General features: G+C 38.7%; 1 protein-coding gene across 10 annotated transcripts in view; it reads right to left on the bottom strand.

Moving 5' to 3' along the window:
- The window catches only part of HDAC9 (histone deacetylase 9), a 751,983-nt gene that overhangs the window by 320,020 nt on the left and 403,972 nt on the right, over window positions 1-27,991 (bottom strand). For 7 of the 10 annotated variants that reach the window (XM_070424407.1, XM_070424399.1, XM_070424400.1 and 4 more), the window contains exons 7-11: window positions 22,356-22,487; window positions 18,026-18,141; window positions 8,154-8,276; window positions 4,941-5,151; window positions 4,330-4,547 (exon numbers count right to left, since the gene is read on the bottom strand). In XM_070424407.1, coding sequence (XP_070280508.1) covers window positions 4,330-4,547; window positions 4,941-5,151; window positions 8,154-8,276; window positions 18,026-18,141; window positions 22,356-22,487 — 800 coding nt within the window. The remainder of the gene's footprint in view (window positions 1-4,329; window positions 4,548-4,940; window positions 5,152-8,153; window positions 8,277-18,025; window positions 18,142-22,355; window positions 22,488-27,991) is intronic. The other 3 variants (XM_070424405.1, XM_070424406.1, XM_070424404.1) reach the window with 1 other exon arrangement.

Genomic DNA, 27,991 nt, shown 5'->3' with positions numbered 1-27,991 from the left:
TTCCTGCTCACATGGACTTGGAAGAATGAATATGAGAAATATAGGTATTAGAAAAGATACTATAATTCTAGTTAAAATAGGAACTATTAGACATGATGCTATTCTATTAATACTATAGCAATGAAGGAATTCAAAGGAAAATGTCATTGGTCTGGGGGCCGTGATCTACGTCAAATTATCTCACCATAAAAATGCCTGAAGATACTTCAGAAGATTTCTGTATATCATTTAGATCAGGGGTCCTCAAACTATGGCCCGCAGGCCACATGTGGCCTGCCGAAAACATTTATCTGGCCCGCCGGGTGTTTTTGCCGCTGCTGTGTGCATAGGAATTAGTTCATAGGTTTTTTTTAAACTATAGTCCGGCCCTCCAACCGTCTGAGGGACAGTGAACTGGCCCCCTGTTTAAAAAGTTTGAGGACCCCTGATTTAGATAGCAGCGCGACTAGAGAGCTGCCCATCACTTAAATAGGCAGTGGTCAGAACACTTCAAAAATCATAAATATAGCCAAGTAATTGAGGTGTGTTTTGTTTTCATTGGTCATAGATTTACTTTACAGGAAAATCTGTAGTAATACTTATACTTAAAACAAGCTCAGAAGAAAATTACCAATACACTCTTACTTTTCTTTTGTATTTATGAAGAAAATTCTATTCTAGAAGACTTTTTTTTTCTTCCAATAACAAAAAAAGCAAAAGAGCTGTGGCCGGTGTGGCTCAGTTAGTTGAGGGTCATCCCATGCACAGAAAGGTTGCTGGTTCCTGGTCAGGGTACATGCCCAGGTTTTGGGTTCTATCCCCAGTAGGGGGCATATATGAGGCAGATGATTGATGTTACTCTAACATTAATGTTTTTCTCTTTCCCTCTCTCTCTAAAAATCAAATTTTAAAATCTTAGAAAAAAAGTAAAAGATACTGACATAAACTTGTGATTTTTAAAAAAAGGCTCACAAGTTATCATTGCATGTATGTACCATATATCAGCAATAAAAATTGTTTAATGCATTTCTGAATTTGTCCAATGTCTCAAAAAGAGAAAAGAACAAACATTTTAAGTCATGAATTTCTTATGGTTAAGCTTCTCAAAACACTTTCAGTGAGAGTAGAATGTTTATACTGATTAGCAGAGATATATCATTTGGACAGGATTTCCACTCAACTTTCTATCTTGCCCTATAGTGTAGATATAACACGAATATTATATAAACCCATCCCAGGTATACCTCTACTAAGCTATTGAGTACTTACACCATAATTATATGAGGCAAATAATTCTTACAACACACAAATTTCCCATGTAAATGTCATTGTAAATCAGGCAAAAAGCAGATAAATTACTTAGTGTAATTAACAACATTTACACAGTATAGTTATAACAGGCATGGATGACTACTTTCATAAATGCATTCAAACTATAGCAAGCTAGGGGAAAGTCTTCAAAATGTAGTAAGTAAATCATTGTATAAACTATGCTCTGAAAAGTATAGTTTTGCTTCTAATTCTTCTAAAGATCATTAGCAATTGAAATATATCATTAAAAATTCCATACCATGAAGACCAATCATAGTTAATATAACGTAGGTTTAGAAATAAACCTACTTATTTTTTCTTTCTTGTCACTCCCCATTTTTGCTTCCCTAAATCTCCCCTTCCCCAAAGGAAGTTGAGGAAATAAAAGGAAGAGACTTTGTAACCTATGTCATCTGCATGTCTATATCTTCACATGTGCCTGTTCCCTGATATTATAAGTATTTCGAAAGAAAAGGCCATGTTTTTATGATGTCAACTACCAGGCTCCAGTTTGAATGGATTCAATACAGTTCATCCAAGATAACAGGAAAAAAATGATATAAAGTTTCTGTGTTTATTTCTCATTAGTGGGTAGTCTAAATAGTTATAGGACATATAAATATCTTATTATACAGAAACTTGGTAGCTTTGACATCTAAGTTATGGCCCTCATTTAATGTGAAATAAATGTTTTCATCACCTGATGGGGTAGGGTGAACTGTAGCTATTGGTTTCTTGATGGTTCTATTGTGAATACTTTAGAAGAGAAGAGAGGTTTAATATTTTCTTTAATCATATTCTTCTCTGTTCCCTTTGACAATGGAGGGCAGGTGAAATGTTTTCAAAATCTGGAGGATACCCAATGCGCATATGCCACCTTGATTAAACATATGGAATACAGACTTGGTCCAAAGCCAAGGGGAGACCTGCGTGAGTAATCTAAACACCCGAGCCGAGAGGGGTTGATATGGAAAGATCAGCTCTGTGCTTTGAAGTTTTCTGGACTTCATTTTGCCTAATTAAGACAGGATTTCATAATCAAACCACTGTACAAACAGGTACCTAAAAGTACAGGTTTGTTTCTAATTTTAGGACGAATTCTTAACAGAGTCCAAGGAATCAGCTCCACATGGGAGAAGGGCTCTGATAAATTTTCCTTCCTCGTTGCTCAACTGCAAATGCCTGCTTTCCATCTTAGTTCCTACCACATGATGGAGGTGAGCATCTCCTATGGAAATCTCAAGTGTAATGCTAAAGTATGAAGACTCTGATACCAGCATACCATTTGAGTCTGAAACAGTGGTCACTCTAGGTCAGTGGCTGGCAAACTGCGGCCCCTTGAGTGTGGCTCTTCCACAAAATACCACGTGCGGGCGCGCACGTACAGTGCGATTGAAACTTCGTGGCCACACTCAAGGGGGCCAAAGAGCCGCATGTGGCTCGAGAGCCGCAGTTTGCCGACCACTGCTCTAGGTCATAAAACACGTATGCCAAAATATTCTTAAAGATATTCATAGGAATCTAACAAATATCCAGATCAGAATATTACCAGGCAAAAAGTAGGCTTCCCAATAATTCCTTCCACATACATTTTTCTCGCTAGGCACAGGACCATTTTTCAAGAATAGCTGGCAGTTTTAAGTAGTACTGTGAGTCCACAAACAAACTTAACTCTACCATCACACAGCAAACAGATGCAGCAGCACATTTATGTCAATGAGTATTACACCACTATACAAGAAGGAAGCTGGTAAGACTGATTTGATACAAAATAATTGGATAATTTAGAGAAATGCGATAGTGATAAAAGAGGCATTAATCTGATGATATAAAGGAGTCTGCAGTAGACTGAAAAATGGCAAAAGAGGTAGTTGGTAGTTGCCACTGCTAGCAACTACCCGTATTCCCCATCCCACACAACTATGCATAATCTTTGAAAGCATCCAAGGGCGGGGCTGGAAGAATTTCTGTTCAGTAGTGTCATCTTCAGCCCATGCTTCTCCCTTCATGGCTCTGCCCTGTCAAGTGGAGGCCAAAGAGAAGCAACACACTCTAGGCCCACCTGCAATCAGGTAAACAGATGAGAAAACCCCCTTCTCCTACTGCTCTTAGAAAGATGAGTAGACCTTGGCCCATGAGGTTTTGCTTTGTTTACAACAGAACAAAACATACTAAGCCAGTTTTAAGCTGTCTATCCGTAAACAGGACACCACTTCTCAATATGATACCTCAATATATAATGCCTCCATAAGGTACTTGTAGGTGATACAGTACAAAGGTGAGGAGATAGAATCTTGATATTCGGGACCTTAATATTCTCCAGGAATGAGAAGATTCTGTTTCGTACGTCAACCATAGCAGAGCCTAGTAGCAAAACTCTGTAGGCCAGTTTAGCCTAAAAGTTCATTGAAACGCCTCACCAGCCTGCCTGCTGTTGTTAGACGGCAATCACTGCTTGTGGTTGCCTCAGCAGGAGACTGTCTAAGGATGTGGTATGATGCAGACATTCGTTCGCTGTCCATTTCAGCCACAACAGGGCTGCCAGGAGGAAATGACCACAAGGTTCTGAGAAACTGTTTTAAACACTGTTTGGAACAAAGTGGGGAATGCTAAGAAAACAGCTCTAACATGGCTACATACGAGTTCCTGGAAAATACCTTGTTGGCTAACCTTGTCATTTCTGCCAGCACCTGGGCAAACCTTTTGAGATGTCAATCCACCACCTTCGACTATGCCTCGAGCCTTTTCTGCCATAGATATGAGGCTCTGCACACATGTGCCTGCATGTCCTTATGTATTAAAATAGGTGCTCAGTCATAAAAGACCTTGCTCATCTACAATCTCAAAATTGCTGCAAATATTACTTTATGAACGCAAAGATGTTGAAAAACCCGATAGTGTTATGGTATCCTTGAGCCCGGATGGCCATCTCCTTTGAACTATGATATATACCAATATTCTCCCCTTGAATGCATAGACCAGGGAAGAGAACCCCAACTGCCACAATGGTGGTCACGACACTTTGACTTGGGGGCTTACTTTATTCATGTGGATCTGTTGCTGGTATTGCTTCTGCTTCTCCAAGAATTGCTGATGTTGCTGCTGAATGACCAGCTGAGCCAATGTGCTCTGAGGCAGCGGTGCAGACTGGGTTCGATTCAGGGGTCTGTGACGGGGTAATTTGTGGGTACCTCTAATGCCAGGTGAAATTCTCTCTTTTGCTGCCAATGGAGACTGAGGATGTAAGGGAACTCCACCTGGAAAAAAAAGTATCCATGTATACATACACAATTTTGCTTAAGAAAACACAAGAATCTACAGAAAACAGATATAAAGGATACACAGCAAGAAAGCTAGGTTGGATGGGGTGAAGGCAGGAGTGCCAAAGCATTGAACAGGCATGCATCTGACCAATGACTCACCCGTACTCCACTCTGGTATGTGAAGGTTAAATAAGGTCAACCCTTTTTTTTTTTCATGGAGCTAGAAAAATAACTAAGGATTATAGCCTTTCCCACAGTACCAGGTATCAGGGAGACCTTGGTAAATGGTAAATCTTTTCAGTGTCTTGAGTTAAAAAGATATCACATTGCATTGCTGATAAAATAAAAGCCCCCATATGATCTCCAAATGGTGCCCTTGTTAATTACCAGCTACAAGAAGCTTTTGCTGTCGCATTTGTTCTTTCAATAGTAAATGCTGCAGGAGAGCCTGGTGGCTGCTGTTGGGCTTTCCCTCCAGAGCGACATGGGGATGGCTGGAAGACGCCGGCATGCTGCCCCCATACTGCCCGGGCAGCGGAACGCCTTGCCTAAGTGTCTGGGCCTCACACTTCTGTTTTTCTTTGAGTGAATTCGAAGCCTGTGTCAGGAAATAATAAAGATGTGAATCCTCTTTCATCCATGTGGCTCATTAGGTCTGTACATCATTAGCTTTTTTATTCCATACCCCATGGCACTCCCCCCCCCCCCCCCCAAAAAAAAAGACCCATCTTACCTATGGCTCAGTAGGGGAAATGGATAACAGCCATGTCTTTTAAACTAACTGAATTGACACAAGAGACATAAAAGTAGAGTTGAAGCATTGGAGACAATTGAGTATTGGGTATCATTGTTCTGAACTTAAAAAGATCTTTAACATTAAAAATGATGCTGCCTGGGGGGTGTGGCTCAGTGGTTGAGTGTTGACATATGAACCAGGAGGGTATGATTTGATTCCCAGTCAGGGCACATGCCCGGGTTTCCGGTTCAATTCCCAGTAGGGGGCTTGCAAGAGGCAACCAATCAATGATTCTCTCTCATCATTTGTGTTTCTTTCTCTCTCTCTCCCTTCCTCTCTGAAATCATTAAAAAATATATTTTTAAAAAATGATGCTAATTTCAGGCTTAATAACTAGGAAGTTTATTTCTAAAATAGTTTAATATACTGATTAAGTACAAGGTATATTGTAAAAGTAAAATTTATTGAAATTTCTAACCTAAGGACACAGAACAGCCATTAAGAAGTTAGAGATAAAATGGTCTGTGATTTTGGAGTCTCAAGCAGAAGGGACAATTGGTCCTTTTTCTACTCCTCCTCTAATAAGTTCACAGAGCTGTAAGTTTCCAATATTTAATTTTTTAAATAAAATTCTTCAGGTAACTCAATGAGAGGTTGTAAAAAGCATGCAGGAATCTGGTTTAAACATGTATTTTATATTAATTCATAACAGATCCCCAAATCTCTAAATATTGAAAATGACACTCCAGATACTTTCATTTAATAAAATAAACTACAAGTGGAATTATATCAAATAAAAACACTATTAAGAACTTGAAATGTATGATAACAGTAATAAGGCAATAATAATTATATCATCAATAGTAATAATGAATTATCCTAGTCAAATAATTTAATGAATGGTGGTCATGTGGGTATTACAAAAGCAGAAGTCTAATGCCTCAAAATTATGTGGCATGTTTCTTTTCAAAACTCATGTTTCATCTTTCAAAATTGCTGTGCACCAGGGGAGCAAAGCAATTTTCAGTGATGGAGAAATTAAAGGACAAAGAGGTAAATGGTTTGTCTTAGTCACACAGCAAGTCAACGCAATGTTTAATCTAGAAGTGATTCCTTCTCCTGGCCTCTTTTCCTTAAAAATTTCCCACTACTCAGTGGGGAAATGGAACGTTAGAGGTCCCTTTGCCAAAGCCTTGCTAAGCTTGAGAAATTAATTGTGATGGCCTCATCCACACCAAAATGGAAGCAAAGAAAAATGAAACTTCAATCCAAACCGCATTGGTTTACTCATCCAACGGCACCAAATTGTATTACCATCAAAACATTAAATGGTCTGGCTTTAGGACTGGGTTCTTTGAGAAAAAAATTCCCCCTGACCACATTAAAAGTGGTGTATGTTTGTGTTAGCTGATAGGACTGACGTAGAGCCTGCAAAGAGGAGTGGATATAAAATGCTTATTCATGTGTCATAAGTTTTTGTTTCAGTATTTGCTTATCATTGGAAGAGATAGGAAAAACAGGAATAGGAGAAAAACAATTTTTAGTAAGTGGAGATTTGAAAACATCCATGCATATTTAAGTTTTGTTTCATCCCTAACTCCCTTTTTATTTTTGCTAGGCCCAATTGTTTACAAATGCTTCGTGTGGAATTCCAAGAGTGTAATTGAATTTGGTATTTCTACGTTTTTCTTCTTCAATCCCCAGATATATAACAGCATCCAAATTTTGCTTTCTCCTCACTTGTTTAAGTGACTGTATCACATAAGGCAACATCCCACTCTATTAAAAATACCAAAAATATAAGGTGCACCTTAGACTGCTTTTATAATACGTATTCAACCCAACCTTCAAATGTATCACTTTATAATGTCACTATAGGTGTGCTTGTACATACATTAGCATCCCATAAACAGGTCTTATATCCTGAAAACAAATGAGGTCACAAAATGGTCCACTCTTTATATTATCCTGATCTGGGAATATTATAAAAGATGTGAATTTGACAAGTTGCATGCAGTGAAAGACTTGCTTCTAAAGATTGGCAAAATTGGTGCTAATGGTTAGAACCAATTTCTCTTCAAACTTAATGTATCACATCACCTTTGAATAAGCACAATTAATTTAATTTTCATACATTCCATAGATGAAATTACTCTATGAAAAGCTTACAAATCTTTTACAATGACAAAAATATACATTATTTTAGGGAATACGTATAAAATAATGATTGTTGTCTTCTGCTAGTTGGACAATTACCTCCAAAAGATCCTATTTCAGTTGTCAGGACTTTTAAAATAATTTCTTCGCTTTAAGTCTCCTGGGAAGAATTTAATATTGTTCTTAAAGAGGTTTTCCAGATACGTATTCTTCAGTATGATAGAGTTAGTAACATAAATTCTCAAAATAAAGTCATTCACCAAAAAATAAATTCCATAAACATATGTGCTGTGCTTTAGACAGAAGCTACACCTCAGCACTGGCCGGGCGGAGTGCCAGGCCTGCTGCTTAGTGGCTCCGTGATCTTGGACTTTTAAACATTACTTGTCTCAGCTTCTTCTTTTGTAAAAATGTGGCTTGTAATCTCTGTTTCATGGGATGGTCGTGTGGAGCTAATAAAATAGCTGGAAAGTGCTGCTTTTTTTAAAGGCTATGAACCACTATACAAATGTGAGTTGTTATTTTTATATATTATTATGCAAACCAGTATAAATCTGTAATTTGAAATTTGACCAAACATCTTTGAACGACTCAGTAAACAGGGAAGGATAATGGCCTCTACCAAGCTTCCCTGAAGTCTAATCTAAATATACGAGAGTCCCCCTGTGAAGGCATCATCCGGGCTGCGCGAGGCTGCTCTGACTTACGTTGAGCTGGGCTGATACTGCTGGCAGCCCCAAGGTGATATTGGGTAAAGAGGGAGAGGTATAAAGACTTAGCAGGTTCATGGAATCTTCGTGAATCAGGATGCGTTGCTGTGAAACCATTTGCTATAAAGAAAAGATAAAGGGGAAAATAATGAAAGAGGAGTCTCAAAAGATTACAATACCACACATTTTACTGTGGAATGTTTAGCTTTCAGACAACAGTTTCATTTGATCATATTTAGTCAAAATAATTTTAAGTATTTTGATCATTTATATTATGATTTCTGTATCCACATGTTATAAGTAAAAAAAATCAGCCCTAGCCGGTTTGGCTCAGTGGATTGAGCATCGGCCTTCGGACTGAAGGGCCCCGGCTTCGATTCCAGTCAAGGGCACATGCCCGGGGTTGTGGGCTCGATTCTCAGTAAGGGATGTGCAGGAGGCAGCCAATCAATGATTCTCTCTCATCATTGATGTTTCTATCTCTCTTTTCCTCTCCCTTCCTCTCTGAAATCAATAAAAATATATATTTTAAAAAATATCTCCAGTCCTCAGGTGAGGATTTAAAAAAAAACTGAATCAAAATCTTCCTCAGACATAATTACAGAATCTGAAGAAAGGGCTTCCATAGGTCATTTAGCAATATTCATTTTTATAATTCTAGCCTCTTGGATAAAAATCAGTGTGCTTTTCATCAATCAGTAAAGTACAGCAATAAAACCGAGTAATTCTTATGAGTATATATACTTTTTTTGTATTACTGAGTGATATATACATATATATGTATATAAAATCATTATCTTTATATGGGTTAAACATCATTTTACTGATGGGAAAACTCACACAAGGAAATCTTAGATTAAATATCAGTATAAAGAACTTCCATAATAATTAATCATGTTTTAATATCAAATTTGTGAATAGATAACCGTGTAGTGCTTTTTTGATCATTCATATTTAGAAACCAAAGACAATGTTAAAGTGTTATTAATTCCCTGTACCACAACAGCCTTCATTTTCACTGAAATATGCTGCACATTTTGGCATCTCACTCCTCTTTCACAACAAATACCTTTTTTTAATACAATACTCAGAGTCATGTTTTCCCACATGTGGCCTAATATGGTTGCTTGAATTACATTTTCTGTTTAATTCTTGCCTCCCTCCCAGAACTCTTATACAAAAAGAGTTACAAAGGTCTTATTAGACTAAGGAACTCTGGCCTGATATGGTCCTCAAGGGAACAACATCCCTGAAAAAGAATACTCCATGTAACAGTATGACACAGTGACTGCTTTCTTCCCAAACAAAAAGCATATGGGACTCCAATAATAGACCACCTCCAAGAGGGATATTGCACACACGGGCTTTGACTAAAGTAAATATAATAACTTGTCAAGCATGTTTGGGGGAGCTGTAGATTTTCCCCTGGACAAACCTGGGATATCAATTAACTGGGGGAAATATCATGTGCTCATACAATGCGACCTCAGACTGTCATTGAAGAGTGATGCGCCACCAAAACACAGGATGTTATTCCAAAACATCACCTCAATCAGGCGTTTGTTTGGAGATGAGTCATAGCCTTAGGATCATAAAGGCAGAAGGTTAAATGTGGATTTTTCTCATTCCAACTTGAAATTCCAAGCTAACTCTGATTTTGTTTTGTTTGTTTTTTTCCTCTAAAGAACAAATCAGATATTTGTGCATGAAAATCTAGAGGTATACTGAAGCTTTTAACATCATGTTGGCTTTATAGGTAACCCTTTTCCAGGCTGTCTAAAATGCTACTGCATGAAGATGGTTGGAAAGGAGTTCCTCACTGCAATGTGCGAGATTGCAATTTTATTTTAGGGGTGATGAGAAACAGCTGTGTATTTGCTCTAATTAAAAGGGTAAGCTGCTATTGTGCTCACACTAATATTCTTTTAACATAAATTTTAAGTATAAAGTAGAGACCTGAACAAGAACAGAAAGAATGTATGAGGAAGTAAAAATGTTAACTAGCTCATTGACAGCATGTGGTAATCTATATATATAAAACCCTGATATGCAAATAGACTGAACAGCAGAACAACCAAACAACCGGTCACTATGATATGTGCTGACCACCAGGGGGCGCATGCAGAACATGATGGGCATCAGTAGCAGGCAGCAGAGCTCAGAACATGGCAGGTGCTGGCCATGGCAGGATGGTGGAGCAGGTGAGTAGGGGTGCCTGACCAAGGCAGGGCACCAGTCACTGTCACTGAGGTCAGCCCCTGGTGGTTACTGAAAATTCTTTGCTCCTGTGAGCTTCAGTCCTGCCTGGAGCTCTCACCTGCTGCTGGCGCTGGTCCCATCACTCGGAGCCATCAGTGGGTGCGAGCAGCAGCTGCCGGCCTGATCGCCCCTGAGGGCTTCTCCACCTCCCCCTGCTCCTGAGAGGTGATCAGGGCAGCAGCTACCTCTTGGACCCGCTGCTGGCGCCAGCCCCAATTGCTCTGACGCGAGTGGGAGCAGCGGCAATGGCAGGAGCGGGGCTGCTGGCAGAGAGGGGACCAAGGGTCATGGTGGGAGGGGCTGGGCGGGGGCATGGAGGATGGGCCGAGACCCGCCCCTGTGGGCCCACAGATCCTCTCAAGGTGCACAAATTCGTGCATTGGACCCCTAGTTCATAATAAATTGTTATCTGTATTCATACCAGATAAATAAACATGGGAAATGATGTAGAATGATGTATAATATTCACTCCAGGTCCTATCTGCTTCCCACAGCACTAAGACTTAATGTGCACCATGGGAAGGACAGAAAAATATATCACAGACCTCACAAGGCTGTTGTCTTTGTTTCCCAGATAGAACTTCTGTGAGCCCTCCCGTGCATCCCAGGATGCAAAAGTAAAATGGAAAAGTATTCTTCTCGGATGGAATGATGGGAGTGGCACACGGCTACCCACGCTAAGGGGGACGAATTTCAGACCCCTGTAGTTTCACATCAAAATGTGAGTGTGTCCATTTCCTACCATAGGGTATTGATTCTCAGCACCTAGCATGTGCCAAGCCCTGTGCCAGGGTTTGTTTTTGGATGATAAGCTATTTTTTCCTGAGGCATTCTCCAGCTACCACTGTGCTCATGTTATAGATGAAGAAACTGAGTGATCTCTCCAATTCTGGTTCCTAGTGGGATTGGTCATAAAACTTTAAACTGATCCAGGTGACATGACTTTTTGTCAGGGTCTGCTGCAGAAGCTATCACCACTCTGAAGCATTACTGAAGGATAAGGAATCTGGTATAAAAAAAAAAAAAAAAAGTATGGAGAAGAGGGAGACTTTAGAGAAGTAAAGGAAGCAAAATCAGGCCTGAGGCTTATGGGAAAGAATAAAAGTGTCCAGCTGACCTGGCCGTGAGAAGAAAGCAAAAGACCTGGTATCACTATGGATGCAAGACTCCCAAGTTCACAAGGGAGAGCTGGTACTTGTCAGTTCTGCCCACAGAGACGGTGAACTTCAGAAAATAGGATGTGACTTACTTTTTTTCCTTTGATTACAGATAAGGAAACAGGCAGAGCATTTATGTCGACTTCCAATGGCTAACATTGCAAATGACTTAACAGACCTGAAAAATGCTTTCCCCAAATTATCTTCTTTAATTATAACTTTCCTCAATTTGGCTTTTTGATGGGAGCAGTCTATCAGTTCCAGGTTCATGGATCTTAATTAAGAACCTGGAGCTGTAATCTACATAGCTCAGAGGGCAGACACACTTGAAAGTCAGGAAAACAGGTGGCGAGAGGTGCCATTTCACGCAAACTAGGAAGGATCCTGCCCAGGATTCTTGTGAGGCTGGATGGTTACCCCAGCTTAGCTCTGTGCTGAGCTCACAAGCGCTTTCAGGCAAAACCAGGATTTTTCCAGCAAGTGGTTTTGAAATAGATCCAGCCCTTAAATCAGTGCTGTGTTAGGAAGCCAGTGTTTCACATCTTAGAATGTGGGGACGATGGTTTTAATCTAAAAAAATCTTCAGGACCAGAAATGCTTGCTGCAGTTAGACCAAGTGAAAACATTAAATATATACATGGATATCACTTATCAGTCACAAAGCAACTAACGAGTATCAATTAGATGAATGGTGTGGTACAGGCGGTGGGCATACAAAGAAGTCCTATAGCACCTAGATGTCCTATACCACCTAAGTTTACATGCTCTTCAGGTGCGTGGAGAAGTGGAGAACTAATGCTAAAGGCCTGTAAGCATTACCATGGCGGGAGCAGGGTTAAAGACTGAATGGCACAGAGCAGGGTGTTGGTTTTAAACCAGGCTTTGATGGGTAACGAGCATTTAACCAGAAAGAGCATGATCATGAGAAGAGGGATATGACTGAGCCAGGTGTCGGGGCAGGGGAGGTCTCCTCACATTTTAATAATGATCTTCAAAATTTAATTACTTTTCTCACCAGCACGGTAATTGGAAGCCTACCTTATGGATAACATCTGCAATCCACGTAAATGAAATACACATAAACAGAAAACAAGGCAAAGAAGTCAACAGATGACTCTTGACAACACTGGTTATGTAAATAATAAGAAGCTCATAGAAAAAGTGGGTGAAGAGTTTTCAGTTTGCTGCACGTTCAAAATGACCTACAAAATGCATGAGCTTTAGAAAAAGAACATTCTTATCTAGAGTTCTGGTGAGAAATGGTCAGGCCCAGTGAAAAGAAGTATACGCTGAGCGTCTTGCATTTGAGCTCTACCCCTCACTGGCTTTTAACTCTGGGTAGCTGCCTACCTACCTTGGATATCAGACCCTGCAGTCTACGATCAGATAATGTCAGTGTCTGTTAGAATAGAATCCAGGCATAATCCATGGACACAAACAATAGTGCTGTGAAGGCCAGGGGAAGGGCTGAGGAAGGGGTTAAGGGAGGGGGGCACCTGTAATACTTTCTACAATAAAGATCAATTAAAATACACACAAAAGAATAGCTTCCATGAAGATGTCTGTTTTGTCTTTAAAAGGTCCCAACCCCCAAATCTAAACTATCTAAAAAGAAGATACCACATTAAAAACAAACAAATCTCCTAATCTTTCAATGTTTGCCTATGGCTTTCACATTATTTCTCCTCTCCTTTCAGACAGCGATAGAAAAATGAAATAAGCAGTAAAAAAAAAAATCTCTAAATTTTTATTTTGACTGAAGAATATATTACTATAAAATGGTTTGAAGACCAAAAAGAAATTATCATTTAACAAGACTTCCTTTGCATTTAAAAGGTCTTGCTTTACAATGTTGACTCATGTTATTCCTAGAAAAAGATTCATTTGTCATAGCAACCTCTTTTCCCCCAGGGGGAGAAAGCGGGTTTTCATGCCCTGCCATCTAAAACCATAGCCCTACACCCACTCAGGAGGGAGCATAACATTTACAACAAATGTCACAACAATGATTATGAAGCCATAGGCAGATGAGTCATGTGAGAACAGCCATTTCCGATGACTTTAAAGTCCTTAACCTTATTATTAGAATCCTTTTTAAAAATCGTTTGTATCTTAGTGGAAAAAATTATTTAAAAAATAGCACAGCAGAGCCAGCCACTAATGTTCAACTAGAAATAAACCAGCTGCTTGGCTACTGTTACAACAGCTATCAAATAAATCCACGAAACTAAAATAATGGTGTTGAGATTCGTGGAAACATATTTGAACCCACAAGCCCGCCGTATTAACAATAAAGTAACTAGATAGGTAAAGACATCTCTGACTGGAGTTGGGAATAGAAACTCCTTAGGTTTCAGCTCCCCAGCCACGTGTTCCAATGCGTAAAGGAAGTAGCTCCAACCATCTGAGTTTGGACTGAGCATATGTAAGAAAGAGAAGACATGGAGCAGAAGTGGTCAGAGCAGACGGAGGCCCATTCACACATGCCATGTGCTGGCTGGAAGACAAACACGTTAATGAGTTTTCCCTATGAGGCATCAGTGCTGATAACAACAACAATAAATGAATTTTCGCCCCACTTCCAATGTAATGTACCACCTGCCTGGCAAACACTGATTCCGCCCAACAAGCCATCGGGGTAGGTGTGACTACCTTTCACTAGACCTGAGATCCAGGCCAAGTTTAAGGACTTAACCAATGACAACAAAGTAGTTGGTTACCAGACTAGGTTCCCAAGAAGCCTTCTGAAAGGAAGGCCCGTCCACATGAATTCTCGGTTCTGTTCCCTTATTCTGGACTTATGAGTCAATTCTCCTCCGACTCGTGCCTTAACCTTTATCTAAATTATGCAGCACATGTGAATTACAAGGCAGAAAATTGAGAAACAGGCTTGATTTCCTTGTACCCAAAGAGCAGGAGGGATTAGAATCCCTTTCATTTACATGGGCTCTGAAAGAATGAGGTGACACGCTTTTCTACTCACAGGACACAGAATAAAGAATTCATTCACACGTGTACTGTTCAACTATTTTCAAAGAAAAACTCACCCCTGGTACTTAAGCAACTTACACTATTTTGTAAATGGTGAGGTACGCAACTCACTTGAGTTTTGCAAGTGTAGTTAATGCTATTAATTTTTCGGACCTCCAACATTGGTTGATATAAAATTATATGTTATTATTAATCTTAGACTATGTCTTTAAAAATCATACTAAGTTCAAAATGGTTGTTAATCAAGAATTGACTGAACATATTTTGTTCATCTCTTCTTCAGCTTAAGTGGAAGCTTTCAGTGTAACAAAGCTATTAATTGGCTGAGAGTCTGAGCTTGACTTGTGTTTGTCTCCTCACCTTTCCAGGATGAGTTACATTACAGACCCCTGTAAACGCAACGCAGCAGAAAACCACATGTTAGCCATCAGGGTGGAATTTTTTGTTCTGGGCCACGGAGAGGCTACCCATCAGGGTAGAAAGGTCTGCCCACCTGGCCTTTTGGTTCATAGTTCAGGCACACAATTAATTCATTATGGGGTAAGTCACTACTTGCTTTTGAACTAGTCTTTCCAGCTTTGGAAGTGAATGTCCTGGCACTGACCTGAAGAAATACCTCTGCTCCTTCACACTGCACTAAATCACATTTCCTTCTGGTTTGGTTTTTATTTGTTTTTGTGGTTTTTATTTTTTGTGGGATTTTTTTTTAAAACAATGGGGGTGGAAGGAAAGTTTCTAGTGACAGAAGATGTTCAACAATTAGCTGAAATTCCAGGGTATCTAAACAAATATCAGTGACAGTCAACCTTTTAGGAATATAAAAAGGACAAAAATAATATAAGCAAATTCCTTTCCTTTACTAATACATTCTCCACTGTACCTATTTTGAAATTTAAAGATAGGATCATGAAAAGCTTGAAGGAAAGAGGAAAGTCTCACCTTTTCCATGTGTTTCCAATCTCGTGAGTATATAATATCTCTTGGTGGTTCCTTCATGTGGTACAAAGTACTACACGTACATAGGTGTTTATAATGGATGAATATATGCATCGTCCTCTTTAGTAACTGACCGTGTCACTAACCCCTTCCTCCCTCCTGGGGGTTAACCACCATGCTAAACGTTGTGTTCATCACTCCCTTGCCTTTTTAAAATATACTGTTACTGCATATGGTTTCCTGATCAAAATGCCATGCTGCTGCTTCTGAACCTATAAAACACTGCCATGCTGGGAAGTGCTCTTCTGCACCTTTTCGCACCAACAATGCATTTCTGGGACTCACACATGCTGTTGAATGTAGTTTACTGTGTCATTTTTCTTTTCCCAAGGGCAAATTCATCCAGAGCCAAACCCTTTAGAGCCCTTCAGTATTCCAGCTATTACCGAGAATCACATTCTTTAAAATGACAACGGATGGAAATCTAACATTCTTAAGAAATAAAATTGTTACCAAGTTGTTCTTTTCCTGTAAATGGACTAAAGGGTTGATGAAAACTGACCAATCCTGGAGATATAATTGCACTAACAAATACAATACCTATAAACAAAAGTCCAAAAATCCCACTTACATCTATGGCCACAAAGATATGTGAGGTATTTATTCCATCAGGCATTATGTTTTAGTTAAGATAACAAAAAAGGGCATGAAGAGCCACAGTATAGTGAGAAACAATAAACAGATCAAGGGCCTGGAGAGAAGGTAGAGGCCAGAATTGTTATTCTTCAATTAGTTCAACAATGGTTACAAGCAAGACAGTACCTATATACTCTACCCATTTTTCTCGGAAAATTGAGGGACATTTTTGAAATTTAGGATAAATGTATATTTCCCTAGAAAAGATTTATTTTTTATTTTTTCCAGAAACTCAGGGGAACTCCAAATCTGGTGCACTTTAAACCAAATTAACAGTTTGAGGTTCTGTAAATTTGGGTTATAACTCTATGCAAGGACTAGCTTTGGTTACAATTTCTAAGGGAAAGATTCTGCACCACTGTGGTCCCCATCAGGACACGTCTGGGGGTGGGGTTGTCAATGCTGCATTGATACGGGGCTTTGGGACCCCAGCTTAAGGTTTGGAGGGTCTCCTATTGCATTATCCTCCTTGGTCAGTATTGGCCTTTTCTTTCTATCTCCTGAGTTTTGTGAGGCCCGAAAACTAAAACCCAAGTACACATGTGTCCTAGGGGCAAACGTGACCTCATTGGCTTCAGCCCTTTGCTTCCATGGATACACTCTGGGTTTCTGCTTTCAATTATATTTAGTCAAATAATTTAGAAATAATTTATTATAAATCTGTGTGCATGTGTGTGTGTGAGTGTGTGTGTGAGAGACAGATTGTGGCATAAGATACAGAAGACATTTCTGTCAGTCACGCTCACTGTCCCAAATCAACAGAACTGTTGTGGGAGACAGTGAAGTGAGCTTCCTGCAAGTAGAAGTGTTCTAGTAGAAGTTTCATAATTACATATCAGGAAAGCTATACAGGTGATCCAAGAATCAGATATTTGATCAGTCTATTTCAGCCTCAAGTTACCATGACTCTATAAAATACAAGGGAAGAAGCATGTCACAGTTATAAACGAGAAGTTATTGCACCAGCATTTCCTGTATAAAGCAATGCACGGGAAGGAGGCATTACAATGACAGAACAGAAAAACAGAGAGTGTCAATCAATTGACAGCAACTTCAACACAGCTGATTCCACAAGAGCAGCTATTTCTAGGCTATTGCCTTTGCTTAGCCTAATACAGAAACTCCATAGACAAATTCTTGCTGGCTCCTGACTTACTTTCCTCTTTTCTTGTTATCACTGGTTTTAATAAAATTTTCATTGAAAAACAAATGTTAATACACTTGATTGGATACAATCACAAAAAAACATGAGTATGTGTTATTTTAGACCAATTTTCTTTAATATTGCATTCTTCAAGGACAAAGCCCATAACTTATTGATCTTTATATCCCCCTTACCAGGCAGAGTGACTGGCACATAGTAGGTCCTCAATAAGTGTTTGCTCAGTGGAGCACATTTTTACATTCTTCTTCAACTATAATATTCCAATTTTTTTAAAATTTCTCTTTAGGTTAAATGAATAAAACCTACTTTGCTATGCTGTGCTTCTTTGAGGTTTGCATGAGGTTGCTTTTATATTTACTGAAAGGTCTACTCCCATAAAAATAACCAAGATCCAAGCAGAAGGACTACTGAGCTGCTCAACTTCTGGGAAGCACATACTCAGCATCCTTGCGTGTGCAAGAATGACATTTCAATATTTCAAATCTGATTGTGTCCAAACTTTGTAAATAAGGTCAAGTTTACTCAATTCCACATTTTATAAATTTATAAGAAAAGGCACTAAGAACAGGTGGCTTTAATCTTCCATTCAGAAATGTCACTTCGTTTTCAGGAGCTTATCAAGGAAGATCTAACTTTTGGATGAACCAAAATAATAAGAGTCTTACCTCCGCATGAGGAGTCGGTGGCAGAACCGAAGTCTCATTTTCAGTGACATTTCCAGCTGGGCCATTGTTTGGGGAACTGGGACCCGAACCAGGAGAACTGCTACTGACTGAGGATTCTGAAAAACATTCGGATGCACCAATTTATTCACGAAAAACATAAAAACTGAACTTTAGTTATACTCTAAAAAGTATACAGCCTTGAATCTTGTTTTTACCCCCTAACGGAAGGACAAGCACCATTTTGGTAAATAAAAAGAATGGTGACACATTTGTGAATATTTCACCTAAGTTTGTGTGTGGCCTTACCCCTAGTCTCTTTCCCTTGCAAAATCATTTAATATTGTGACACCCACTATCACCTCATGAAAGTTATATTTCTTGCCTTTACCTCTCATAAATTCCAGCCTGAATCCTTTTGGGATGCTGGGCATTTTAAATCTATCTTTATATATGAATCAAATTCAATGTACTCCAGTATTAAATGTGTTCTGCTTTGCTCTGCTTACCTCCACCCTCAGAGTCATTCTCACTTCCTTCTTTACCCCCAAACTAATCAGTTACTAGGTTAGTTCTATTTGTTCTTTACATGTTCTCTCCTCTACTTCTGACTACCATCGGTTCGATTTAAGCCCTCAACCTTCATTATTCTCTCAGCGACTCTAGAAAAGTCTGCTAATATTTCTGAGTTACTACAGTAGCCTCTCGAAACTTTCCCCTAAACTGTTGCCAGTGAGATGGGTCATAGTGAGACAAGTTTTCCCACGTGCCTGTCCACCAGTAAAGGTCTGAGGCTGTCCAACAGTTTAGAAGTTTATCTGCAATGGAAAACAAACTGGATCTGGGAGACACAGATTCAGAGGGATAACCGACCTGTGCCCCAGGGAAGACAAAGATAGCTAGAGCTTATAAAGGCAAAAACCACACGCTGGAACCAAAGAAACTATTCCTATTGGCTACTTAACATGGAGTGGCGCTGGTTCAGAAAGGTTTGGTCAGGTCCAGGTGATGAAACTCTAAGGTAAGAGGGAAAGGGACAAGTTCCAGAATGTACTTCTAAAGCAACACGAAAGTCCAAAATCCAAACCTCATCTGGGTGCAAAGATGTATACATCTGACCTCCCTAAGGACCTTCAGACTCCATTTGACATCCCCTGCTTCCAAATGGAACTTACCATGACTTTCTGTTATTGTCCTTCCTGTGCCCTACGCTCAAATTTAAATCACCTACTCTGCATCAAGTGCCCCATTTCATGCTTTTCATTCACCTTCTCCTCCACTTGTTTCATTGCAGGCCCAATCCCACCTCGAAGATCAAAGCCTGGCTCATACACCATCTGTCCGCCAGGGAACAGGAGCTCCCAATCTGTAGGCAATATTTGCCTGTCTTCCCTTGGAACACCCCTAAATTTCGACTTTCTTTTATCAAGATTTCTCTACTGAGAGGCGCCATGCCAAAGGAAAGAAGGTGAGATGGATGACAGAATTCTGATCCTGCCACTTACTTACTGTGGGATTTCATCAAGTCTTGGGTATCATAAAATTCTTAAACATATCTTGCTCACTACCTTTCTGTCTGTATATCTTGCATACATTCTGATCAACCTTGGGTTTTTTTAACCTCTGCCTCTGTCTTGGTTACTTTTCTTTTAAAGAAGAAAATGCACATTTAAAAAAAATCCTCCTAGAAGCTTCTTTTCCACCCCCAGACTCCTAACTCCTGTCTTTCCTGTATGACTAGTACTGACTTTTCCTTGATGTCTCACTTCCATACCCTGCCTTTAAAAAAAACAACAGGAACTATTGCCTTAAACATTCTGTCTTGTCAATTTAAAAGATCTTATTTATAAGATCTTATGTGATATTCAGACAGAAGGATTTCCTTATGTAGAATCACTGTGAAAAGCACTATAATGGAAGGCAACACATATTGGAACAGGATTCTACAACTTCCCACTGGAAAAGGTCTGGGAGGAGCTGTAGCAACTGACTTTCTGGGCACAATGAGAAAAATCTCAGAAAAGATATTGCAGCAAGGACTTAACTAAGAGTAGTTCAGGAAATGGGACAATGGAGAAGGGGGAGTGGGAGAGAGGGCGCCATGGGCACAGGGATGTGCTAAGGCCTAGAACTGAAAAATAACATGGCCTGGGTAGGGAGAAGGGCAGAAAACCTGAGTTTGGAACAGAGGAAGGCGGCAAGTGGTTCCATGTCAGCTACTGGGAGGAAAGAGGTGGTATGGGTGTCAGACAGCAGCCACTGAGCCCATGCACTGGAGAAGAGATACAGAGGTGAGCACCAAAAAGCAAGAGCGATTTAACTGCTATGATGCTATGCTACTCTCTGACCAGATAGCAAAAATAATTAGCATTAAGATCCAAACAGAGCTCACCCAAATGACACGAAAGCTGGCAGAGAAAGAACAAGGAGGACAGGTGAAGAAAGCAGTGTGTCCTGTAATTCACATTCTCTGAACACATTTAGAGCAAGTACAATAAACCTGTTAAAATATCTACTGAAGCCCCACCAGTCTCCGTTCATTGACTAGAAATGTGTGTCTAATAAATGCACAGGCCTCTTTTTGAATACACATTATTATTCTCAGATGAAAAGGGGAGTCATTACCTCTCAAAATTAGGAAGAGAAAACATGACATTTCAAAAGAAAATAAACTCGAGTAAAACACTAGCAAATGGGAACTCTTATAAATGAGAATTAGTCATAACTCTGATAGGCAGTAAGCTAAATTTCACTGCGATTTGTTAAGAATGATGTGACTGTAGAGAAAGGGTTATGATAAAGAAAAGAGATCAAGAGTAAAGTAAAAAAGAACATTGGGATAAATAAATATGACCTTACATAATAAAAATTTAAAGTTAAAAAAAGCAATTTATATGTTTTTCTATTTACTTCAAGGTTTTCTGTTATGAGGGAGTCTGCCCTCTCCAGTTAGAAAAACCACCTATATTTATTTATATTAGACAATTAATATGTTGATTATTCTTTGTATTCATTAAAGCACTGCTTCACTCCCCAACTCTCCAACCACACCAAGGACCTCTATTATGAAAACTTAAGATTTTTACTTGAAAAAAAAAATCTATTAACTCTGAGTTTAGAATCCAATTAATCTAAATTAGTGATTGTATTGTATAGTGTAAAAAAATATAAACTCTAGTCAAAATAATTTTTCTTTCTTTATTTAATATTTCTTATCCCTCAAGGAAAAATTTCCCACTAATACTTTTCTTCAGATAAACATATTAATCTGTCAGGATTTAATAGAAGACTAAACTTTTTCTCCCTAAACAACCCGTCAAACTAATAAATTGCATTAGTAACCTCTATATATATTGTCTCCCCAGAGTAGACGTCACCATTGGCAAAGGAGATACAGAAAATACTTTTTAGAAATCTGATAAGAATAGAATCTGGTCTTGGAGAAATAATACAGCAACTGATTACATTTGTATAAGCACAATTTTCCTTGAGAATGAAGAAAAATAGTTGTAGATTACCACTTCCTTATTGATGCAACTGAAGGGAATGACCAGCCATAATGAATAGCTCTAAGTAGGTACTCACCAAACAGTAGTTGGTATTATTGTTTTGGCTAGCCTTTTTGGTTCTTGTATCCCTAGGTTTTCTCTAATTTCAGACCAGGTACAACTGGGACTAGGGGGCTTTGTAAGACATCAGGTTGAATTTCCTAACCTGTTCACCCCACTACTAACCGGGCAGCTAAAAAAATAAGAACTCTTCCATTTGAGACTAGTGAAAATGACAGATTCTTTCCCTTCATAAAAGGCAATATATCCCCCTCCTGCCATAAGTCCCAGTTCACTAGTAAACACATAAAGTCATTTATGAGTTCTGTAAATTTGTTGAAAAGTCAAGGTTTGCTGTTCCACGTAGTTTAATTTTCCCAGATGTATTTCGTACATTCATGTCTGAGTATGGGGAAGTGTTCTTCTCCGACCTCCCTCTGCTCATTTCTCATCAAATTTCATTAAAAGTTATATCCTCCTGGTTGGCATTCCCCGAATGGACTGCCTGTTTCTGAAAAGATTAAGGTGAGCTTTGGCTTCCCTAGTTATGCCTAGATTGACACATTTTTCTGTTTCTCATTCATTTCCTGTTTAACACAGTTGGTGAATGCATGGCAAGGCTGACTGAACTACTAGTGAATTTTCAATATAATCTTGTTTCAAGAAATGTTTCTCCTCAAAATAACTTTCAATATGCAACAGGCATATTTATTCTAAACTTTTCTTTTTCATTCCTACCACCAGCATTTTTTTTTTTAGTGTGTGTCTGCCCAGTCCTCAATTACCTGTCACCTCAAACATTCGCTTCTTGAATGAAGTGACAACATTTCCATCCTTCCGCCTGAGTAAGGGGCTGCTTCTCCTCTCTGCCACTTTCTGTTTTAACCTGGACCGCACCTTCAAGTTGGGCTCAGAGGCTGGGGATTAAGACAAAGAAAATAGATAAAAATTAAAAATAGAGAGCCAGTTGCTCCTGTGTATAAACAGTGGCTCCCCCTTTTTTTTTAGTCCCTTGTCACCTCAAATTAAAACCCAAAGCATGTAAACAAGGCATTGACCTTGAATTAAACAGATAAATATAATACTTATTTTTATGAGATGTGTGAAATGCTTTTATACTTCTCTAAATGTAAAGTGGAAAAGGAGTTACAACATTAGTTTTGTATTTATTTTATCTAACAGAATTGAATTGTTAGCAGGAAACTTAATCACTAAATATGTTTGGCTCAGAGTAAGATTTATTATCCTTCTGTGTCAGCCCTTCTAATTTTCTCAAGGGTGAAACTCAATAACCACAAAAACAGTGCCCTAATGTGATTTCAGGGACTCTGGCCTGACTTCTGGTAGTAAGAAGACACCTCAGTAGCATATAATTTATGTCTCATTCTGACCACTTTAAATAAAACTTTCTGTACGTTGAGGATACAATGAATTAGAAAGGAAGGGTGGCCAAGTGTTAGAGTTAAAAAGTTATGAGTTAGGTTATATGTTCTGAAATACAAATGCACATTATTCATATATATGTTGTTATTTCTTCGGTTAAACTATTTAAAATAGTGATACTTTATAATTAGTCATGATTTATTGTGTTTTTAAGTAATTATCTTTTAGAAAAATGGAAACATTGGATTGAATTTCTGGGTAGTAGAAATCCATGATGATGATGGTGGTGGTGGTGGTGGTAGTGGTGGTGATGATGATGATGGAAAAGACATTTCTGATGTTAGCTAACTTTTATATAGTGATTTCTACATTATATATTTTATATAAAATTTATATAGTGATTCCTATGTTCCACTGATTTATACTGTGATAGCTAACATTTATATAATGACTTCTGATTATAGCTAAATTTTATATAATGATTGATTTCTATGACAAGCTGTTCTAAGCACTTTGTCAATATTAACTTGTTTAAGCATAAAAAAAATCCATATGGCATAGACTCTATTTATACCTTGATTATATATCAGTGTGAAACAAAACACAGAGAGAGGGTAAGTAACTTGCCCAAGGTCATAGATAAACTGGGGTGAAGCCGGAAGCTGTATCAGGTAGTCTAGCTCAAGTCCAGTCTTCTAACTACTGTTAATACTGCTCCTCCACCTTAAGTCCGAATACCATAAAAAATATAAAAACTGCTTTTCCAAAGTATTGTTAATCATCTGTACCAGACACAATGTTATAATTTAGCCAGATTTTTTGATCTGTGAGAATGCTTTCTTTGAAGGAATTTTGTATTGTACCGACTACAAATAGTATCACAGGTGGAACTTAAAAGTTTATTTATCTCTTTATTTATTTTGCTCTTAGACTTTAAATATTTATACTTAAGTTTTTATCTTTGTTCTCTCCCTCCCCTCAATGCTCCCCTCCCCCCCGCACCACTTCTCTGCAGCTTCTCCTTGAACCGAGAACCCATGCATTCTAGGTTTTCTTGGAACTGGCTAAGTGAAATAAGAATTTGAAAGAAATATTCAGTTGCAAAAAATAAGACAAGTTAAATTTTTTGTGTGTTCTACAACTGATTTTGTGCCTGAAAATATTGAAAAAAGTAAAAAATGGGGTCCTGAAAATATTGTACAAGTAGAAAATGGGGAGAGGGAAGAAATAAGGATTGAGAACAAAAAGCTCAATGACTGCACCCCTAAAATTTATCACTCTCTGGGCCTCCCACACTGTTTTAATTTACTTAGACTTTTTCTTTAAATATTTAAAATTCCCCTAATCACACCAATTTTGCCTCTGAAAAGCTATAATCAATAAAGAGGAATCCCTAACTAAATGGATATGCAGAACAAATATCAGATTCTGAGACTTGGATCTAGGCATGATTTTATGATGCACCCGAATGGATTAAACTATAGGTTACCTGCCCAGAGGGAGTAAATCAATTGATTAACCACTTCAAAAGGTGGAGCAGAAAAGGCATTGTGTTTTCAGTGGAAACACGTGGAGTTGAGTCCACATGACACCACTTCACAGCTGTGGGGTTGTCAGTGAGATTCCAGTGCTTTCTGAGCCCGACTCTTCATTGTGAAACATAGACGTCTAACACCTTCCTTATTTCACAGGGCTGTGACCATCTGACTGGATACCTGGGCTCATGGAGGCTGAATTCTAGGGTTGCATCAGTCTAGTCCTTTGCTGGTGGGATTCAATTCTTTCATTGGTGCTCAATTTACTGGTAGGACTGGCTAGTGATCCAAAGACTGAGGAGGAGGGAGGGGCCAGGATGTCCTATGCTCTCTCCTCTACAAGTGCTGCATCAGCTTTGTCTCCTCTGCACTCATCTCCCTCTGGAAGCCTCTGATCCCTGGCTCCATCTTGCCCAGCACTCCAGGAATATTGTTTCCTCTCCTTGCTTCTTCAATCCCAGGGGAGGGAATTATTGCTATTATTGCTTCCTGTTATTGCTATTTTCTGCGTGCCTCAACATCCCTAAACATCCTAAGTCTATGATCCATACTGTGTAGGTTGTTTCCTGCCAAGACTCTGATTAACACAGTCTTACATATTTTGCAAAGTTTCGATAGAATCAAATGAAATACTATCTAGTAGAAGATAAACTAGTCAATCAGAGAAGATTTTTGACACCAAGGGACATTGCTAGTATGGGGAGTTGCTCCTGGAATCTAGTGGACAGAGGCCAGGAATCTTTCTAAATATCCTACAATGCACAGGGTAGCCCTCATGACAAAGAATTATCCAGAGCCAAATGTCAGTATTGCCAAGTGTGAGAAATCCTGGGGTAAGCAATCATTAAATGGCAGTTGTTAACAATTGTCCTTCACAGGGATGATCAAATGAGATGATATCTGTTAGAGATTGAGATTCTCAAAGAGGATGCAGAGCACAGTAAGGGAAGAAAGTGAAGATGATCAGAAATCAGGAGTGCCATAGGTAGCTTGAAAATACAAAATATTTCAATACATTTTGTACTTAGAAATTTACCTTAAAATATCTGTAAAACTACTTATTTCTAAAGAAAGCAGAGTCAGTCAACTTCTATTGGTTATGGAGCTATACAGAAAGATGGAATTTCTCAATTTGAAATGATAATATTTGAGGCATTGTGATTTTTTTCTATCAATTGAGGACAAGGATTTTTTAATACTAGGAATGATTGGTATTCCATAAAGTGCAACATAAATTAATGTTCTTAAAATATACTGTATGCAATTTTTCTAAGTAAAGGTCCATATCCATTGGTTTTAGCAAACACGTTTGCCTATATTTCAATACTGGTTTTGAGTCACAGTAGATATCAGTTTGCCAGTGGTGAGGGCAAAGTCTGGGATGATAGATAACCATCATTTAGTCCTTGCAATGCTGTATAAACTCAGTCCTAACATTTCAGAAGCCCGCCCACCAAAGCTCAGCATGAAATACACCCAAGCAGAAGAATTAATGGCCTATTGTGCTGACTCAGTTTGCAGTTAAAGTTAAGTCCATTTTTCTTAATGCTCTGGTCTCCCTAAAGTCTGAAGATTTCCATTCCAGTGACTTCCTAATGGAATGCAAATCCTCAAGAGCCCCGAAAGAGATCAGTAACTGGGGAGACATTCTGCTTGTATTTGAACGTATTTCATGCCTAGTTGCACTAATTGCATTTCTATTTTTACCCCACACCCATCACTCTCTGCATCTCAATTAATCACAGAAACAGAAGCAAAGCTTTTTTAGTGTTGTGCCCATCGAAATGCATTTGTCTGCTGAGATGGAAACTTTGCATGAAAAATTGATTATCATTATTTAAATAAAACAATCAATATTAAAATAAAGAGGACAGAACAAAAAAATGTTTTCTCTTTTTACTTAAAAGAAAAAGATAAGTGAACAAAAGGAAACAGAAGAAATGCTTCCATTTCATAAAGTAAATTTATTTCAAATCTTTCTATTCATACGGATTTCCATGGTAGAGAATGATCTTCGGTGTGACGTTATGAGAACAAACAATAGCAAATAATTAGTAAAGTTAAGTAGCAGAATCACAGCTTTAAAAATCTGGATTCCAAGGCACAGTAAAGTGACAAGACCCAGACTTTTCATTTCCCTGAGATTGGAGTGTGTGTGTTTCGTTTTCACACATGTGCACACACATACAGACATGGATACTATCTTTTGTAGAAGCAAGGAGGTCTCTCAAACCAACAGGCCAGACTCATATTTCAAGGCTAACTTTTCCATGTACTAAATGCAACCCTGGGTGAGTTGCTTATCTCCATGAGTCATTTTATCATCTATTACAGAGCAGTAACAATGCCTCCCAAGCATTGTGGTGGAAGATTAGAGGGTTGGAACAAAGTTACTAGCTCAACTGTCTGTCAAAAGGTAAGTTGTTCAATAGATAGAAGTTGAATAGATGAATGCTTAATGCAGTCCACATATAAGATCAGGGAGCTTATATTAAAATAAAACACAACAACTAAAATGCAAAGATAAGTAGAGGGACTGAAGACTACAACTGACAACTGGCCTATTCCCTTTGCTGAGCGCAATGTTACCTATAATGACAGCAACAACTATAACAATAATCCTTTTCTGATCTTTTACTCAGAATATGTTAAACACTTTTGGTTAATAATTGACTTTACTTATTTTCATCACTTTTTTTTTAACTTGCCTGTTTATAATTTCCACACTATTTTGTTCTATGTTGTAAATACATTACCATCTACTAAGAATGATTGCTGTGTTTATTTAGTCTCTGTTCACTTTTCATCCTAAATTATGAATATTCCTTATACCAACAACTTAGACAAAAATTCAATACCACATATCATGGTAGATAGAAGTTCTTCGTGCTCACTGGATATGATCATAAGGAGAATAGGAGGCCTAGGTAATAGCTCTGGGTGGGCATCTTCCCTTAGTGTGCCTGGATGCCTCACCTCAGGAGCCAGTGCAGGGGCTTCCAGAGCCCAACGGCCCACGACAAGCCACTCAGCTTCCTCATGCAAGAGCAGTCTTCTCTGCTGAACCCCCTTTCCTTCTCCTCAGCATGTTTTCCCAGAATGCATTACCCTCACCTGGCTTTATCAGCTTTCAGGAAAAGTCTCATGAGTGAATGAATGAATGCACAAATATTACTCAATGCTTTCTTTAAAAAACGAGGGCAAATGGAGGAGGAAACAGCTATGTCCTCTGAATTTTTATGACATTTAAGGTAAAAATTACCATTTTTATCAGTTAAGATGCTTTAATCAAACACTGTGATTCTGGACAGAAAGAAATTAAAATTATAATGTGTGATGAAATATTTCATCACTACAGTTAAGATTAAAATGATCGCCCTAACCGGTTTGGCTCAGTGGATAGAGTGTCGGCCTGTGGACTGAAGGGTCCCAGGTTCGATTCTGGTCAAGGGCGTGTACCTTGGTTGCGGGCACATCCCCATTAGGGGGTGTGCAGGAAGCAG

The sequence above is a fragment of the Myotis yumanensis genome, unplaced genomic scaffold (genome assembly GCF_028538775.1).
Source record: "Myotis yumanensis isolate MYYU_CA2020_CCGP unplaced genomic scaffold, mMyoYum1.0.hap1 SCAF_9, whole genome shotgun sequence".
Taxonomy (NCBI): Eukaryota; Metazoa; Chordata; class Mammalia; order Chiroptera; family Vespertilionidae; genus Myotis; species Myotis yumanensis.
This window is presented reverse-complemented; position numbering and strand designations above follow the sequence as displayed.